General features: G+C 33.1%; 1 protein-coding gene across 3 annotated transcripts; it reads left to right on the forward strand.

Annotated features, from left to right (window-relative positions):
* Positions 1 to 5,931: 5,931 nt before the first annotated feature.
* Positions 5,932 to 12,851, forward strand: LOC145631800 (2-oxoglutarate and iron-dependent oxygenase domain-containing protein CP2-like). 3 transcript variants are annotated; one of them, XM_081683977.1, is made up of 10 exons: positions 5,932 to 6,310; positions 6,426 to 6,473; positions 8,116 to 8,292; positions 8,382 to 8,532; positions 8,630 to 8,647; positions 8,754 to 8,840; positions 9,200 to 9,324; positions 11,312 to 11,430; positions 11,943 to 12,054; positions 12,524 to 12,851. In XM_081683977.1, the coding sequence occupies exons 1-10, from the start codon at positions 6,005 to 6,007 to the stop codon at positions 12,557 to 12,559; spliced, it is 1,179 nt and encodes a 392-aa protein (XP_081540103.1). In that variant the 5' UTR covers positions 5,932 to 6,004; the 3' UTR covers positions 12,560 to 12,851. The 3 variants fall into 3 exon arrangements, with proteins under 3 accessions (XP_081540103.1, XP_081540104.1, XP_081540105.1); XM_081683978.1 differs by having other exon boundaries at positions 6,432 to 6,473; XM_081683979.1 differs by lacking the exon at positions 8,630 to 8,647.
* The last annotated feature ends 2,909 nt before the right edge of the window (positions 12,852 to 15,760 follow it).

Raw genomic sequence — 15,760 nt, forward strand, 5'->3', positions numbered from 1 at the left:
TATTAATTTTTTTTATAGTTATTGATTTAAAATAATAGTGCTTACTTAATATTATTTTTTAAAAGGTGAAGTGAATAGGGTCTTTAACCACTCCAAAGAATTGACGTTATAAATTCATTGTTTTAGCACTTTGTTGGTTTTAAAAATGTTAATTTAGGTCTTGTTTGGTTGCACCAATTTTATGTTGGCCCTCAAAATTCCTAGGAAATACATAATTGGTGAGTTGTTTGGTTAATCAAAAAAGTGCAAAATGGAGGAAATAGAAATTCCTAAGAATTTCAATTTCCTACATAATGTGGAAATTCACTTATCCACCTCCCCCTAGGTCATTCAAATTTCCTAGGAATTGTAAGTTCCCTAATGCCAACCAAACAAACTAAGCAACTTCCTAGGAATTTGAGGAAGGAAATAATTTCCCGTGAATTATAAATTACCATGGGAAGTCAATTCTCATTGCAACCAAACGAATTTCACAATTATTTATTAACATCCGATTTACATTAAACTATTGTAAATCGCCTCTCGCTCTAAGCGGAAATGTTTCCATTTTGATTTACACGTGCAGGCTTCATTGCCTACAAATAAAAACCAACATTTTCTTTCCCCTCCTCATTCATTCACAAAGTTCTTTCTCTCTCTTCTTTCTCTATTTTCTTCCATAATTGACAATTCTATCTCTATTCAACCTGGTTTCTCGTTCTTTAGCTACGATAATTTCTCTTCTCTTTCACTTGTGAGGTTGTTATTTGCAAAATTAAGGTTTGTTTACTTAATTTTATGAGATTTTTGTTAGTTTTAGTTGTTTTGATTCTTCGATTTTTAGGTTTTTTTATTTTGTTTTTGTTTTTGTTTTTTGTAGGTTTTTGATTCTACAATGGTAAAGAAGAAGAGTACAAAGAAGTCGTTAGAATATTTGAAGTCGGAAGAAGGTAAAGTGAGCTCTGACTTGTCATCGTCGTCGAGTTGCTCGGTGAGATGGTCGGAAATGGTGGAATCGATGATGGTTTCAGCGACGACTTTTGATTTGATTGAGTGATAGTACAGTTTTTTCATGACAATTGTTAATTTTGCGTTTATTTTTGTTGATTTTGATACTCTGTTTTGCATATATAGCTTAATTACTTTTGTGAAAAAAGGTCACTTTTGTGAAAAAAGGGTCACTTTTGTGAAAAAAGGGTCACTTTTGTGAAAATATGGGTCACGTTTGTAAAAGAAAAATGGTCACTTTTGTGAAAAAAGAAGGTCACTTTTATGAAAATATGGGTCACGTTTGTAAAAGAAAAAGGGTCACTTTTGTATGAAAAAATGGTCACTTTTCAAAAATGTTCGATATACAATAAAAATATTGTAAACCGGGGGCATGCAAAAGTTTTTGAACGAACTTAATGATTTGTGGTGTTCAACCAGAGTCACGTTAAAACTTTTTATTCTATTAAACATGGAGTAATATACTACGTAAAAATGATTTCACTACTAACGATTTTATTATTACAAATAGAAAATTCATACTGTCTCTAAGAGCTCGTTTTTTTTAAAGCCTCATTTTATAAGGAGGGAAATTGACGAAAATCTCTCACATTTGAAAGTTGGAGGACTGACTGACTATTCTATCTAGTCTTTAATTTATCCGAGGGTTCACAATACTCCGTATTATTCTAGTCTTCTAGAGTAGTGGCTTTTGTTTTGGATTTTTCATTATGAGTACGGAGTACCTCAAGAATTTTATATCAATTTCACTTTGAGACAATTTTGCGTAGCACGGACTCACGTGAGACTGGGCTAAGCAACAAAAAAGGCACGGGTTTGAGAAACCCAACCAAAACCCGCACACCAATATTTTATAAAATCAATAATATTGTCTTATTCCTGATAAAAATTATCTTATTCCTGACTAATATTTTCTAATTCCTAACAAATATTAAACCAATTAATATTAATCTAATACCTGACAATACTAATCTAATACATGACAATAAACATTTAATGCCAAACAATAACAATCAAACACCAAATAATAAACATCTAATACCTTACATTATTTTCTCCTTCATCACTGACCCTCTTCTTCTTCTTCTTCTTCTTCTTCTTCTTCTTCTTCTTCTTCTTCCATAACTACAATATTTTCTCTCTTTTCAACCCTCAGATTTCACATAATCTTTAAACAATTCCTACATTTCATCATCAATTAACAATTCCACAATCAAATTTCTCTAAATCAAATTAATCAAATTCACCCCAAACCACCACGACAAAGCCGTCTCGCCAACACTACGTGAAAAAATGAATTTGGCACCGGTTCAAACCTGACCTAAGGCACCGGTTTGAACCGGTGCCAATTTGGGGGGTGCCAAAACTTAAAATTGGCACCGGTTAACTGGTGCCAAAAATGGGTTTAAAAAAATGTGGAATTGTTTTTAGCACCGGTTAACCGGTGCAAAAGTGCCAAATATTATAATTTTTTTTATTTTTTTATTTTTTTTTTAGAACAGCAAACAATTAAAAACCGACTTAAATTATTTAGAACATCAAAATATAGTTCGAATTTCAATCAACATAATCAAAAACTTACAATATATAATCAAAACAATTTTACAATATAGATCAATACAGTAGTAGTTCAATTACAACATATAAAAAAAAATTACAATATAAATAAAAAAAAATAAACTCAATATTCTTGCATCTTGATTCTTCCTTTTAATATCTAACTCAAGATACCTGCACCAATTAAAGCAAAAAAAAAAAAAAAAAAAAACGATTAATATAATTAAGCTTCCAAAAAAATTAAACCCAGGAAAAATTAAAGAATTTCGAATTTAAATCGAATAAAATAAAAAAAATCGAAAAATAAAAAAGAAAATCAGTTGGTAAGAAAAAAAAAACCCAGAACATCATTTAAAAACCAAAATTGAACCCAGAAATTAAAAAACAAAATCGAAAATCTGAAGAAAAAAAAAAACACTCAGAAAATAAAAAAATTTCGAATTTAAATCGAAAAATAAAAAAGAAAATCCCAAAACAAACCCAGAACAACAAACCCAGAACAAATCTTGCATCTTTAACGGATCTAAATCAAGCAAAAAAAAATCAACAAACCCAAAAACGCATGCATTAACCCAGAAATCGAAAAACAAAATCAAAATCGAAAAAAAAACAATCGAAATCGAAAAAAAAAAACCTAGAAATAGAAAAAAAAAATCAAAATCGAAATCAAAAAAATTAACCCAGAAAAATCCACAAATCGAAAACACCCAGAAATCGAAATAGTTGAACTCGGAAAAAAATTGAAATCGAAAGAAAAATCAAAAACCCAGAAAAAAAAAATTAAAATCGTAACAAAAAAAAAACCGAGAAATCGCTGAAAAAAAATCAAAATCAATTGAAAGAAGAGTTTGAAATTACAAAAATCAAAATCGAAAAAAAAACTATTAAATTCGATTGAAAAACCTCAAAATCGATTGAAAAACCTCAAAATCCGTGTTGCATGTTGTTGTCTTCGAATTTGTTGGTGGTTTTCGAGTGATGATAAAAAGGAGGAGGAGATCCAGAAAGATAAATGAAGGAGAGGAGAGGAGAACGGCGACGCGAAAGAGGAGGAGAGGAGAGAGAAAGAGGAGGAGGAGGAGGAGAGAGAAAGAGGAGAGGAGAGGAGAGAGAACGACCGAAAATATTTAGGGTTGGGGGTAGTTATAAGGGCGGTTTTTTTTTTAATATTTAAATGAACCGGTTCGTAAAGGCACCGGTTCAAACCGGTGCCCTTTTTATTTTTGGCACCGGTTTGGGCTGAACTGGTGCCTTTTCTATTTGTGTAAAATTGCGCCCAATTTTGGGCCGGTTTAGGGCACCGGTTTGGCCTGAACCGGTGCCTTTATGGAGGTGCCTTATTGTATTTTTCTACTAGTGAAAAATCCTCCTTATCTTGACCATTATAAATAGAATTCGACCTCCCCAAACTCAACAGAGTAGCAGCATGGATCTGGTCATTCTCTAGATCATCTCAAAACTCTGAATTCGAAGTACTATCGCCAAAGCAAGTTGCATTTGATCATTCTTCATCGCCAGCTAGTTGGGAGGTGCGGGAAAGGAGTCAGGGAGTGGTGGAGGACCCAGGAGGAGAAAGATAGGGAAAGAAGGAGAATGAAGATGGTGGACTTACGTGAGTCCGTTTCATCCAAAACTTTACCTTTCGGTTTGGATATCTCAACCCAAACAAAGCTAACACTTAAATGACAAATTATTAACATTGACAATATATTAGTAATGTTACTTCAATGTTTACTTTGTATTTGATATATTTTTCATTAAATATACTAGCCAAAAGTTCTCACTTCCTAGATTTAAGTATTCAATATCCATGTTACTAAAGTTTGGGATCAAGCTTTTGTTAAAAAATTAAACCGTTATACAACTCAAATTCTTTAATTGTGATTTTTTATTAGGGGTTATAAATGAGCTAATTTGACATGAGCAAAAGTGTTAAAATACAACGAATAGTTATTTTAAAATCTTATAAAGGTCTACTAATTTAATGTTTTCCCAAGTATCAAAGATGACAATAAAACCCCGTTCACTTTACCTTATTTTTGCTGAACTAAAATTATTTTTGTTGAAACAAAATTATATTTGCTAAACTTAAATTATTTTTTTACTGAATTTAAGTTAATTTAGTGAATTGAAATTATTTTTGCTGAAACGAAATTATTTTACTGATTTTCTATCTTAAGGCCCTGTTACTTCACCTTAAAAAAATAATATTAAGTAAAAATAATTTCAATACAGCAAAAATAAGTTTAGTTCAGTAAAATTAATTTCAGTTTTGTAAAAATAATTTCAATCCAGTAAAAATAAGTTCAATTCTGTAAAAATAAGTTCAATTCAGTAAAATTCATTTTTTTTTAAAGAAGTATTCTAATAGAAAATCAGCAAAAATAATTTCAGTTCAGTAGAATTAATTTAAGTTCAGTAAAAATAATTTCAGTTCAGCAAAAATAATTTTGTTTCAGTAAAAATAATTTCAGTTCAGCAAAAATAATTTAAGGTGAAGTGACCGGGACCTAATTCTTCTTTAAGATAACCAAATTTTGCTGAACATAACTTATTATTTTTACTAAACTGAAATTATTTTTACTTAATGTTATTTTTGTAAGGTAAAGTGACAGGGCATAAGTCTTACTCAACTAAATTAAAGATTAACTTTGTTAAGAAAATTACTTAGCAACCAGAGGTTATAGAATACATCATGTAACAAAAAATTTATATCAAGAAGTTCATCTCAATCCAATTCTAAACCGTTAAAATATAAAAAGATATATTTAATATTAAAAAATTACCCTTCGTTTTAATTCATCATGATGTACCAATAATTTTAATTTTTCACCTAAAGTTATTCATCAAGCTCAAATTTACTTTCATCGCAAAGTAAATACTAGTCTATACCCAAATATTATATCTCTGTTCATACAACGGTTACGCTACGTGGCTATACAACCCTTCCACAAAAACCAGAATAGGAAAGACATGAAGATTCAATCAAATAAAACAAGCTTTGAATATGATTAACTAATTTGTGAGTAGTTGATTGCATCACGTATGAGATACAATGATTATATATCGTTTTTTGAGAATTCGGCTAAATATAAATGAATTATAATATTACTCCACATTTAATTATTTTTATTCTTAATAATCAAAATTATCTGACGAATTCAATAAAATAGTTGATTACACCCCATAAAATCTACAATTCTACAATCTACAAGATAAGATAATTTCAAGAAGCTTTCATATTGTAATTGTAATTTTTTTTTTTTTTTGAAAGAAAGATTGTAATTGTAATTTATATTTTTCATCCTATCCCCCCAAAAATCTAACTAAAAAAAAAAAAAAAAAAAAAAAGACAAAACCCTAACTTGCACCAACGGGAAAAAAAAATTGAGAATAACAATTAAAAATCTCTTCTCCTCTCCTCTCCACTCAACACCTCTCCACCACCATCGCCATTACCATGTCCGTCGACGGCGCATATGATCGGAGAAAAGACCAATCACCGGCGATCACCGCCGTCAACGGCAACATCAACGGCAATGGAGTCACGCTTTCTTCGACACCAACTTTCTGTCTGTCGTTGAACCCTAACAAAGAGCACAAACCCGACAATTACGATGACCTAGCATTGGAGTACGATCCAATGCTTTTTACTTGTCTTGAACGTTACTTGCCTCCTTCGTTGTTGAGCTCTTCTCGTGATTCTAAGCTTCATTTTATGCGAGATATTTTGCTCAAGTATTCGCCTGAAGGAGAAAGAATTAGGGTGAGATTTGTGATGATTGTTGATTGGATTTTAGGTTTTTGTTTTTGATTTTGGGAATTTTGTTGATTTGATGTGTTTTTTTTTCGATTTTGTTTGGTATTATGTTTTTAATAAGGCTCAGAAGCATCGGGAATACAGGCAGAAGATTATTTCGAATTATCAGGTAAATTGATGTTAAATTTTTGATGATTGAGGAATTATTAAATGATGTGAAATTGTTGATTGTAATATTGCTGTTGAAGCTTGTGTATTTAATTAATGGAGTTTGGAAATGATGAGATGTGGCTTTTGAATTTTGGTTGATGGAATGTGGATTTCGCTTCAAATTGGACGACGTTATATCTAGGGTTTGGTTATGGTTAAGCATAGAAAATTGGGAGTAAAGGTTTTGGAAATGTGAAGACGAGCGATTTGTTGATGGATTAGGCTGTTGTTCTTGCTATTTGTGATTTGAACAAGGCACGATTATATGTTTTTACTCCATTTATTTAGAAATAGTAGATGTACATACCATATTAGGATGTCCGGAAAAAGTAGTCACCTTTAAAGTAGTGAAGATTTTCTATGTTATTCTTCTAGATGCTGCCATATAGAATAAGTGATGGCAACTGGCAAGAGTATCTAATGATACATCAATTTTATTGGGCAAGCGGAATTTTTGTGTTCTTAATTGTGAGGGGATTGACAACATTCTATTGGTAGTGGGAGTATTATGTGCAATAGCTTGCAAAACCTTTTGAGATTTTTTTGGGGAGGAGGAGAAAAGGTATCATTGCTATCCATACAAAGGTTGCTAGGTTCTTTTGAATTTTAAATACAGGGTATGTAGGATTTCAGATTATGGTTCCTCTGTTACTTCTATGAAGTCATCCTTGTCATCTTTTCCTTTGGTGGTTTTGTGAATTTTTTGGCAAGGGGAGAAGGGTGAACCATCTTTTTTTGTATTAAGAATAGGATTATCAATACAATACAATTTTGACTTTTCATTGATAAATGGCAGTGTTAGCATTCTTACTTGTCTAGATTGCTCTGTCTACATTATTTTATGTAGTAGAAGGGTCAAAACGTGTGAATAATATCTTCTTAGGATACCTCTTTTGGTTTTGGTGGTGTTGATGATTGTGTATAGCACTAAAAGGATCCTAGAAAAATACAATTATGAAATCTGATTTTTTGAAGTTAGGTTACTTGACCTGTGAGCAACGGAGCATGAGAAGGTCTGTGTTTATTTAACATATGTCATTTCAATAGCTGGTCATTTGCAGTACTTTGTACCTTAGATTACAGAGGTAGGTTGGAGTGTATTTATACTGATTAACAATTTAATACAGAGGATTTTTGTGAAGAAAATGGGTTATGATGATGCGTTAATGCATTTTTTAATTAGATTTTCCTATAACTATTCTCCTGTTCTTTTTTGTGTTCCTATTTTCACTACCGTTGTGATTCATTTTGTTGTATTTAAGATTTTTGCCTGCATCCTGTTTTGAACTTTTGACATCCTCTGATCTATTATTAAGCTCTGTTTGGCTCATTTACTTTTGTTTGAATTATTTTATCTGGGTTTTTTTTTTTTTTTTTTTTTTTTTTTTTTTTTTTTTTTTTGTCTTTGTAACCTTATTTTATTTGAACTTATCCTATTAAATAAAATAAAATAAGTTAAAAATAAGATCTAACAATCAGACCTGATTTTTCTCTTGGGAATACCTGATTCTTAGTTTCTTACCTATACTTGAGTTCCTGTAACTTTCTTTAAAAAAAAAAAAAAAGAGTTCTGGTAACTTAAGTTTGCTTTCTGTCTGCAGCCACTTCACAAAGAGCTGTATAGCATGCATGCCACAAACTTCTTTGTCCCCTCGTTTCTTAAAGCAATTCATGATAATACAGAAGAAAGTTTTCGAAGTATAATGTCTGAGCCTGCACCTGGGATTTTTACCTTTGATATACTACAGCCTCAGTTCTGTGATTTGTTACTGAAGGAGGTATATCGGGAGGATTAATGTTTCTTTGTCATGTTAGTTTCAATTCATTTGGTTTTTCTTGTCTTACTTTATAGAAATCTCTTGCCTAGGTAGAAAATATTGAAAAGTGGGTTTGTGACACAAAATGCAAAATCATGCGGCCAAATACAATGAATAATTATGGTGCTGTTCTTGATGACTTTGGCATGGAAACTATGCTTCATAAACTAATGGAGGATTTTGTACGTCCCATCTCTAAAGGTAATGCATATTTTTCTAAGTGTTTCAAGAATATTCAGATTCCTAGGATAGAAGCATGTTTATGAAGATACTAATGTGTGGCTAAATCTGTATGCAGTTTTCTTCCCCGAAGTTGGTAATACATAATTTTCTAAGTGTTTCAAGAATGTTCAAATGCCTAAGAATCTTAAGACAGAAGCATGTTTTTGAAGATACTAATGTGTGACTAAATCTGCATGCAGTTTTCTACCCTGAAGTTGGTGGATCCAGTTTAATTTCTCATCATGGATTTGTTGTCCAATATGGAATTCATAAGGATATTGACTTAGGTAAGTTTTCAGTTTCTCACTTGAAACTTGAAAGTTGTAACATGTACTTTTGCTCTAGGATTCATATGGTGCTTGAATTTTTTATTTTTTTTTTACTTCTTTTGCTTGTGGGCTTGATGTTTTTCTTCATAGCCTTCTTATCAGAATGGAGTCCTGTTCAAGTCCTTTTAATATAATTCTTTTTATGAAGACTCTTCTCTAAATTAGGTTTTGGAGCTTATTTTTGCTGATGAATACTAGTAAAATAAAAATTTAGTTGGTTGCAAGTGGGAAATTTTGCTGTTGAATCAATTTTGGTGGCTTCACTTTATCTTCTTTTAAGGCGCATCATAGTAATTTTTTTCTGCTTTGATTCACAGGTTTTCATGTGGATGATGCTGAAGTCACTTTGAATGTATGCTTAGGCCAGGAGTTTTCTGGTGGAGAATTGTTCTTTCGAGGTGTTAGATGTGAGAAACATGTTAATACGGAAACACAGGCTGAGGTACTTGCCATTTGAGCTTTTCCTTTAAAGAAAAAAGATCAATTTTGTTCTTTTATATGAGTTTAATACTATGTAAGCTTTTTCTTTGTAACTGTAAAACATGCATTAGAGGTTGTGGTGACTGTTCTTGATGACAACAAATGCACTTAGGCTGCGGCAGCATAAATACAACATATTTTAAGAGGTCAACAAGATAATTTATGGCCCTGTTTGGGAGAAAGCTGAAAGCTGAAAGCTGAAAGCTGAAAGCTGAAAGCTGAAAGCTGAAAGCTGAAAGCTGAAAGCTGAAAGCTGAAAGCTGAAAGCTGTAAGCTGTAAGCTGTAAGCTGAAGCTGATTGAGTTAGCTGATTTTGACTAGCTGATTTTATTAACTGATTTGACTAACTTATTGTATTAACTGATTATATAAAAGTGTTTGGTAAATAGCTGATAGCTTAAAGGTGATTGAGTATGTGAAATGACCAATAAGCTAATTGTGGGGTAGGTAGTTTAGATAGGATTTTAAATTAAATGAGGTTATAAATGTCATTTCACAATAATTAATGAATAAGCTAATTGAAAAAGCTCCTAAAGTGAGCTTTTTCAAAAAGAGCTTATTTAGTGGAATAAGCTCTTTCAATAAGCTTAGTACCAAACACTTGTATTAGCTTGTTTGACTAGTCAATCAGCTAAAGTTAGTCAAATAAGCTAATATACCCCCAATAAGCTTACTACCAAACAGGGCCTATGTTTTTCTGAGGGTCTGTAGTGGAAAAATGTGCGTTTATAGAATATTACCTTCACGTATATATATATATTTTTTTTATATAAGAGTTTATTTACAGAGTAGTGTTGCTCATGGGATGTATTAGACGCTTTGGAAGATGATCTTATAGTTGGCAAAGGCATGAGCAATGTTGACTTTTGATATTTTGACCATAGAATTAGTAATTTTAGTATGTTTAATTCTTGTAAAGAATTCTATTATTAGACATAATATTTTTCCAAGCTTTGTCTGGAGGTCAATCCTAGTTGGGCACTGAACTGAAGATGAGAGTTTAAGCAGCAATAGCAATATGTGCTGGAATTTGGCATGAAAATGCAAAGCCAAACATGAGACCCTAAAGGGAGTTAGTGACAGATTAACTGAATTTATAATTATTGCCTTCTTATAACCCGTCAGTCATTTAGTCATAATCCATCTTAATTTTTGAAGCTGTAACTGAAGCTCTGATCTGAGAAATCCTCTCTTGTAACCCATCTAGCACCCCCCCCCCCCCCCCCCCAACCCAATTTTCATTTTTATTATGTTGGTTTCAAACCAGTCTTGACTATTATGTCATCAAAATCTCAGAATCGGAGATTCCTGAATTTAATATTGTCATTACTCAGGCAGCTAATCATAATCACACTTTATTCTCTTGGCATAGTTGGCAAGTCCCCTTTGAAACTGTTGCATTTCTTATTTTTCTTTCCCTACACAGCTGCTGCACTTCACTTGCATGTTTTACTGCAGTTATTTCTTGGGCTTCAAAAATTTAACTGTCAATAAGTTTCCTTTCAAATAATTTTTAATATCCACTTTGTAGCAACAGATTCTATCCTTTGCTCCCTCTATTTTTGTGTTTTCAGTTACTTAATAGAGCTGCATAACTTGCATCATTTATCTTTTGACGATTTAGCCTGTAAAGCTACATGGACTCCAAAGAAAGATATTTACACCAATCTATAGGACAGAGGAGCATGTGGATTAAAATATGGGAATCAAATAAGTGTTTTTGGGACCATTGATGAAGTAGTTATTTCAATACTTCGGCTCTTGCATTTATGGTCTTCTAACTACTTTTATATTTCTTCTGCAACTTTACTTTTTGAAAGTATTGCTCTCCTGTGGACATCTTAGGAATGTTTTTGGGCCATATTAATTGTATGGTAGATTTTCCTTCTGATTTCCATGTGGTGCCATGGGTGGCACTTTCTTGCTCAAATTATTTCTGTTTGGTTCAGGAATCATTAGATTACTCCCATGTTCCTGGACGTGCTATTCTTCATCGTGGTCGCCATCGCCATGGAGCTCGTGCCACTACTCAAGGGAGGAGGGTCAACTTGATTTTATGGTGCAGAAGGTATATCAGTTGCTTAGACATTGTACGTAAATTGCTGTTTTTAAATTGTAAATTTCACATTTTCAAAAGGAAACTATTTTAAGCTTTTGGAAAGAAGGATGGTGTTAATAATAGTTACCTTCCTAAAATGAGAACATTGTTGCTAATCCTATGATAAAAAATAATCATGTTTTCCAAAATAGTCATCCAAGTCGGATTTTGAGGTGCGTCTTTTCTGGATTCCATCGTAAATTTGCTGACATTTGAGGCTAACCACTCATTTCGCTGCTTTTTTTTTTTTTATTTTTTTTTTTTTTTATGTAGCATGTATTATCCATAGCGTATCACAATTTATTGGGTTTGTTTGGCTATCTTATATCCTGTCACCTGTGGGTGTCTGAAGAGCGTAGCTGATGATTATATAATTAAGCAGCACTATCCATTTTGACCAAGGTGGACTACAATGTGGTGCATGGTCAGAGCTAGAAATGCACAATGTCTACTGTTATTTACCCTCTGATTTTTTGATGCAGTGCCGTCTTCCGAGAGCTGAAGAAATATCAGACAGATTTCTCTAGCTGGTGTGGGGAGTGTCAACGGGAGAAGAAAGTTAGGCAGCAGCTGTCAATTTCTGCAGTGAAAGAGGTAAATTAACTGCCATGCATCTACATCTTTTAAAGTTCCTTTTGCCTTTCTCCTTTTAAGCTGTTGTGGTTTCTAGACCCCCCGCTCCCTCTGTTATTGCACATTCTTTTGGAATTTTTACTTTCGACCACTAATAACTCAAAAATAGTACGTATATAAAATTATGAATAGTATTAGGGTTCATCTAAAAGTTTTTTCATAATGATATTTTGCATTTTTTACATCAATATCTAACATAAAACTGTAAAATTAAATTTATTATTAGATTTTTATTCACTTATAAAAATTGTTGAACACTATTACACTTACAAATTTTTAGTGAATTGGGGCATCGCCCTGGACAATAACTAGTTAATACGAAGTAGCTAAAGCTTAATGCATAAAAAAGTATGTTATACTCTGTATCGAATAGAGGGATTATATGAGAGCTGAATGCTAAATTATCATGTATCGCACTGTATTCTTACAGGAATTGTTGAAGAAGGAAGGGGAATCAACATCCTAAGCCACTTGTATCTATGGCCACCTTGTTAAAACTGGGGTCATCCTAGTAGAGAAAAATATTAATATTTTGTCAATATTTAGCAGTAAGGAGTAAAGGTCTTGCCGTATGATTTTGTTGTAAATTTGGGTCTTCATATTCTTGTATGTCTCGTGTATGTAGTAGCCATACTCTTCATATAGGCTAACTCATACTCAGCTTTCATAATGTGAGAGGAGCATTGTATCCTTTTTGCATCAGATGTTTCCTCATATTTTTCAAGTAGTTTCGAAAATAGTCATTGGTTTGTGAAATTTGTATGAGAGGAGCAGTTTCTTTTTTATTTTCCTGCATTTGATATTTCAGATGCATCAATATTTGGTCAGATTTTAGAAAAGATTTCCTTTATTCTTGGATAAAGTTTACATTCGGGTGTATCACAAAATAGGGTTCGGCGTAAATTACTGAAGCTGAGTGCTTGTTGGGAGCTTACCTGACAGCTTCTGGAAGGATAAGTTTAAGTAGTCTAGGTGATCTGAGTTTACAAGCTGTAGAGGTATAATTTCATTGAAGGTGTTGCAAGGATAAGGCTTAACTGAGTGGTGTTAACCAGGAATGGCCATGGTTCCATCTAAGACCGCAACGTGGACATGCTTTTCAAACGATAACAAGGGTTTCATCAGATCTATTAAGGAGGGATAGTAATTCCATAATTAGACTGAAAGCAGCAACAATAACTAGAAATAGTATTATGCCTTAATACTTCTATTGTACAACTTATACCATTTTACAAACTATTTTTCGTAATTACTATAATCATTATTTCACCATACTTGTGCAAAACTATAATTTTTATATTAACCTATGTTAACTTTTGTGACAAAGCCTTGCACAGTTAGTTACATTTGATAATTAACAATATAATCAAAGATTTTTTAAGGGTTGTTAAACGTTGCTCCCTTTTTACTAGGCATCACTCGTTTTTATTTATTTCTATTTTTTTTATGTTAATTTTCATATTTACCCCTAGCAAATAAATACCCCCTCACTCATGGCACTCACAACACTCATACTTACTCTCATTTTATCTCTTTAAAAATTTTAAAAAAATAAAATTAATTAAAATCTGAAAAAAAAAAAAAAAAAGTAACCACCAACAACCCACCACCGATAGCCACCAATCCAAGGAGGCGAGGGGTATTCCAGCGATGGCGGATCCACGGTGAATTCGGGTGACGTACGGCAGTCGAGGCCTTGACACCGGAGGCGAACATGTATGGGTTTAATTCGAAAAAAAAAAAACCAAACATTGGGATGTCTGCCTGAAATTTTCGAAAGAACCAAGGAGGATTGTTATTTTTTATTTAAATAGTGGTCATTGAAAAAGGCAATGATTATTATTATTTTATTTTTACATATAACTATTCAATCTAGCTGCAATTAAAAATTAATGATGATTTTTAGTAGTTCAAGGAACTACATTTAACTAGATTCAAATATGTTGATGAGCAAGTTTAATAAGGTGCTAGATATGAACATATAGAAGTATACTTTCCAATCGTTCAATTCTTCTGTTTCATCTCTTTCTATGGGTCTAGTGTCTTTGCCTTTTTTGGTTCCTCCTCCTCCTCCTTGCCCTTGTACTATTATCTTCCCTTCGTAGAATTTTCATAACCAGTCTATGAAGATGCTTGCAATACCATTCCCTATACCTTTTAATGTAAAGGATAGGCCCTACAAAGATGGTGATCCCAACCGAAAACCCAACTTCAGCACCCCTTAACATCCACTCTCGTTCGTTCTTTGAACTCCAATTTGATCCCTCTGAAGAAGTAGGTGGAGTCATTATTGGATTTCTTGTTGTCAATGGGGGACCATAGAGTCCTTGGTTGCCTTCATATGACGATGCGTTGAATGATTGAAGTTGAGTGCCCGTTGCCTTCATAAGGAAAGGTTCAAGTAGCCGAGGAAATTCAAGCTTGCAAGCTGTGAAGGTATCTTCCCACTCAAGTTATTACAAGAGAGATCTAATGACTCAATCTGGCTCAAATTTCCAAATGATGATGGAATATGCCCCAAGAAGGAGTTGTAAGAGAGGTTGAGAACTACAAGTGCATTCAAATTTCCCAACTCTTCCGGTAGCTCCCCATGAAAAGCATTGTTGGAGAAATCAATGCTAGTGAAGATTGTTAGGATGTATTGCAACTCATAGGTATTACCTTTAAAGTTAACTGACACTGAATTTTGGTAGTAATCACCAGTTGAACCAGAGCATTGCAGAAACCTAGATTTTGATTTCTCTTTAGTTAATCCAGCCATCATTAACCTCCACTTGAAAAGAATTTGGGATTTTAGCTCACCAACAAAGTGATTGGAAGCTACGTCCATTATTTGAAGCAATGGCCATATTGAGTGACTCTGTGGGCAAACAATAGTTCCATGGAGCTTGTTGGAATGAAGGACGAGAACTTGCAAGTTAAACAAGCTGTTTAAATGACAAGGAAAAGTGTCACTCAATTGATTATTTCCAAGATCTAATACCTTCAAGTCTTTGCAGTAGGCAAGTGATCGAGGTATCCTTCCTTGCATAAAATTGCTGTTCAAGTCAAGAGTTTGTAAACTGCAACCTTTTGTGAATCTATCTGGGATTTCACCGTCTAATTGGTTTCCTCTCAAATTCAACACCATGAGTCGGGTCATGGTAGCAAAACAATCGGGAATTGTGCCACCCAAATGATTATGTTCTAGATTAAGTAGCTCCAAATTTTTGGCACTGCATAGTGACGTGGGGATGATCCCAAGTAAATTATTTCTCGAAAATGACATGTAGCTAGCATATGATAGATAGTTTCCTATGTCTGGATTGATGGAACTGAAATTATTGTTGGAACAATCCAAATAGTAATAATTGAATTTGACAACTGGGAATTTGCCCTGAAGATTATTGGAAGAGAGATCTATAAACCCTAAATTATTTGAGAACGACAAAGGTGGTTCTAATTCCACTAAGTGATTGAAAGAAAGGTTGAACCTAGTAATTTTCCACATCCACTCGGGTATTGTGCCCGTGATTTGATTCATGGAAAGGTCAAGATTTTGTAAAGATGTTTGGTTATTTAAAAATTTAGGGATGGTACGCAAGTTGCAAGAAGCCAAAAATAGGATCTGTAGCTGTGGAAAAGTGGAGTTTTCCCCAGAATCGTTTGTACCAACAGACAAGCGATT

The sequence above is a fragment of the Chenopodium album genome, chromosome 5 (assembly GCF_948465745.1).
Source record: "Chenopodium album chromosome 5, dcCheAlbu1.1, whole genome shotgun sequence".
Taxonomy (NCBI): Eukaryota; Viridiplantae; Streptophyta; class Magnoliopsida; order Caryophyllales; family Amaranthaceae; genus Chenopodium; species Chenopodium album.

What these genes read in the sequence shown, in the direction of transcription:
- LOC145631800 (XM_081683977.1), top strand. Translation starts at nt 6,005, where the DNA reads ATGTCCGTCGACGGCGCATATGATCGGAGAAAAGACCAATCACCGGCG. An exon ending in TCATAAGGATATTGACTTAG is followed by an intron (nt 8,841 to 9,199) that starts GTAAGTTTTCAG and finishes TTTGATTCACAG; the next exon opens with GTTTTCATGTGGATGATGCT. An exon ending in TTGATTTTATGGTGCAGAAG is followed by an intron (nt 11,431 to 11,942) that starts GTATATCAGTTG and finishes TTTTTGATGCAG; the next exon opens with TGCCGTCTTCCGAGAGCTGA.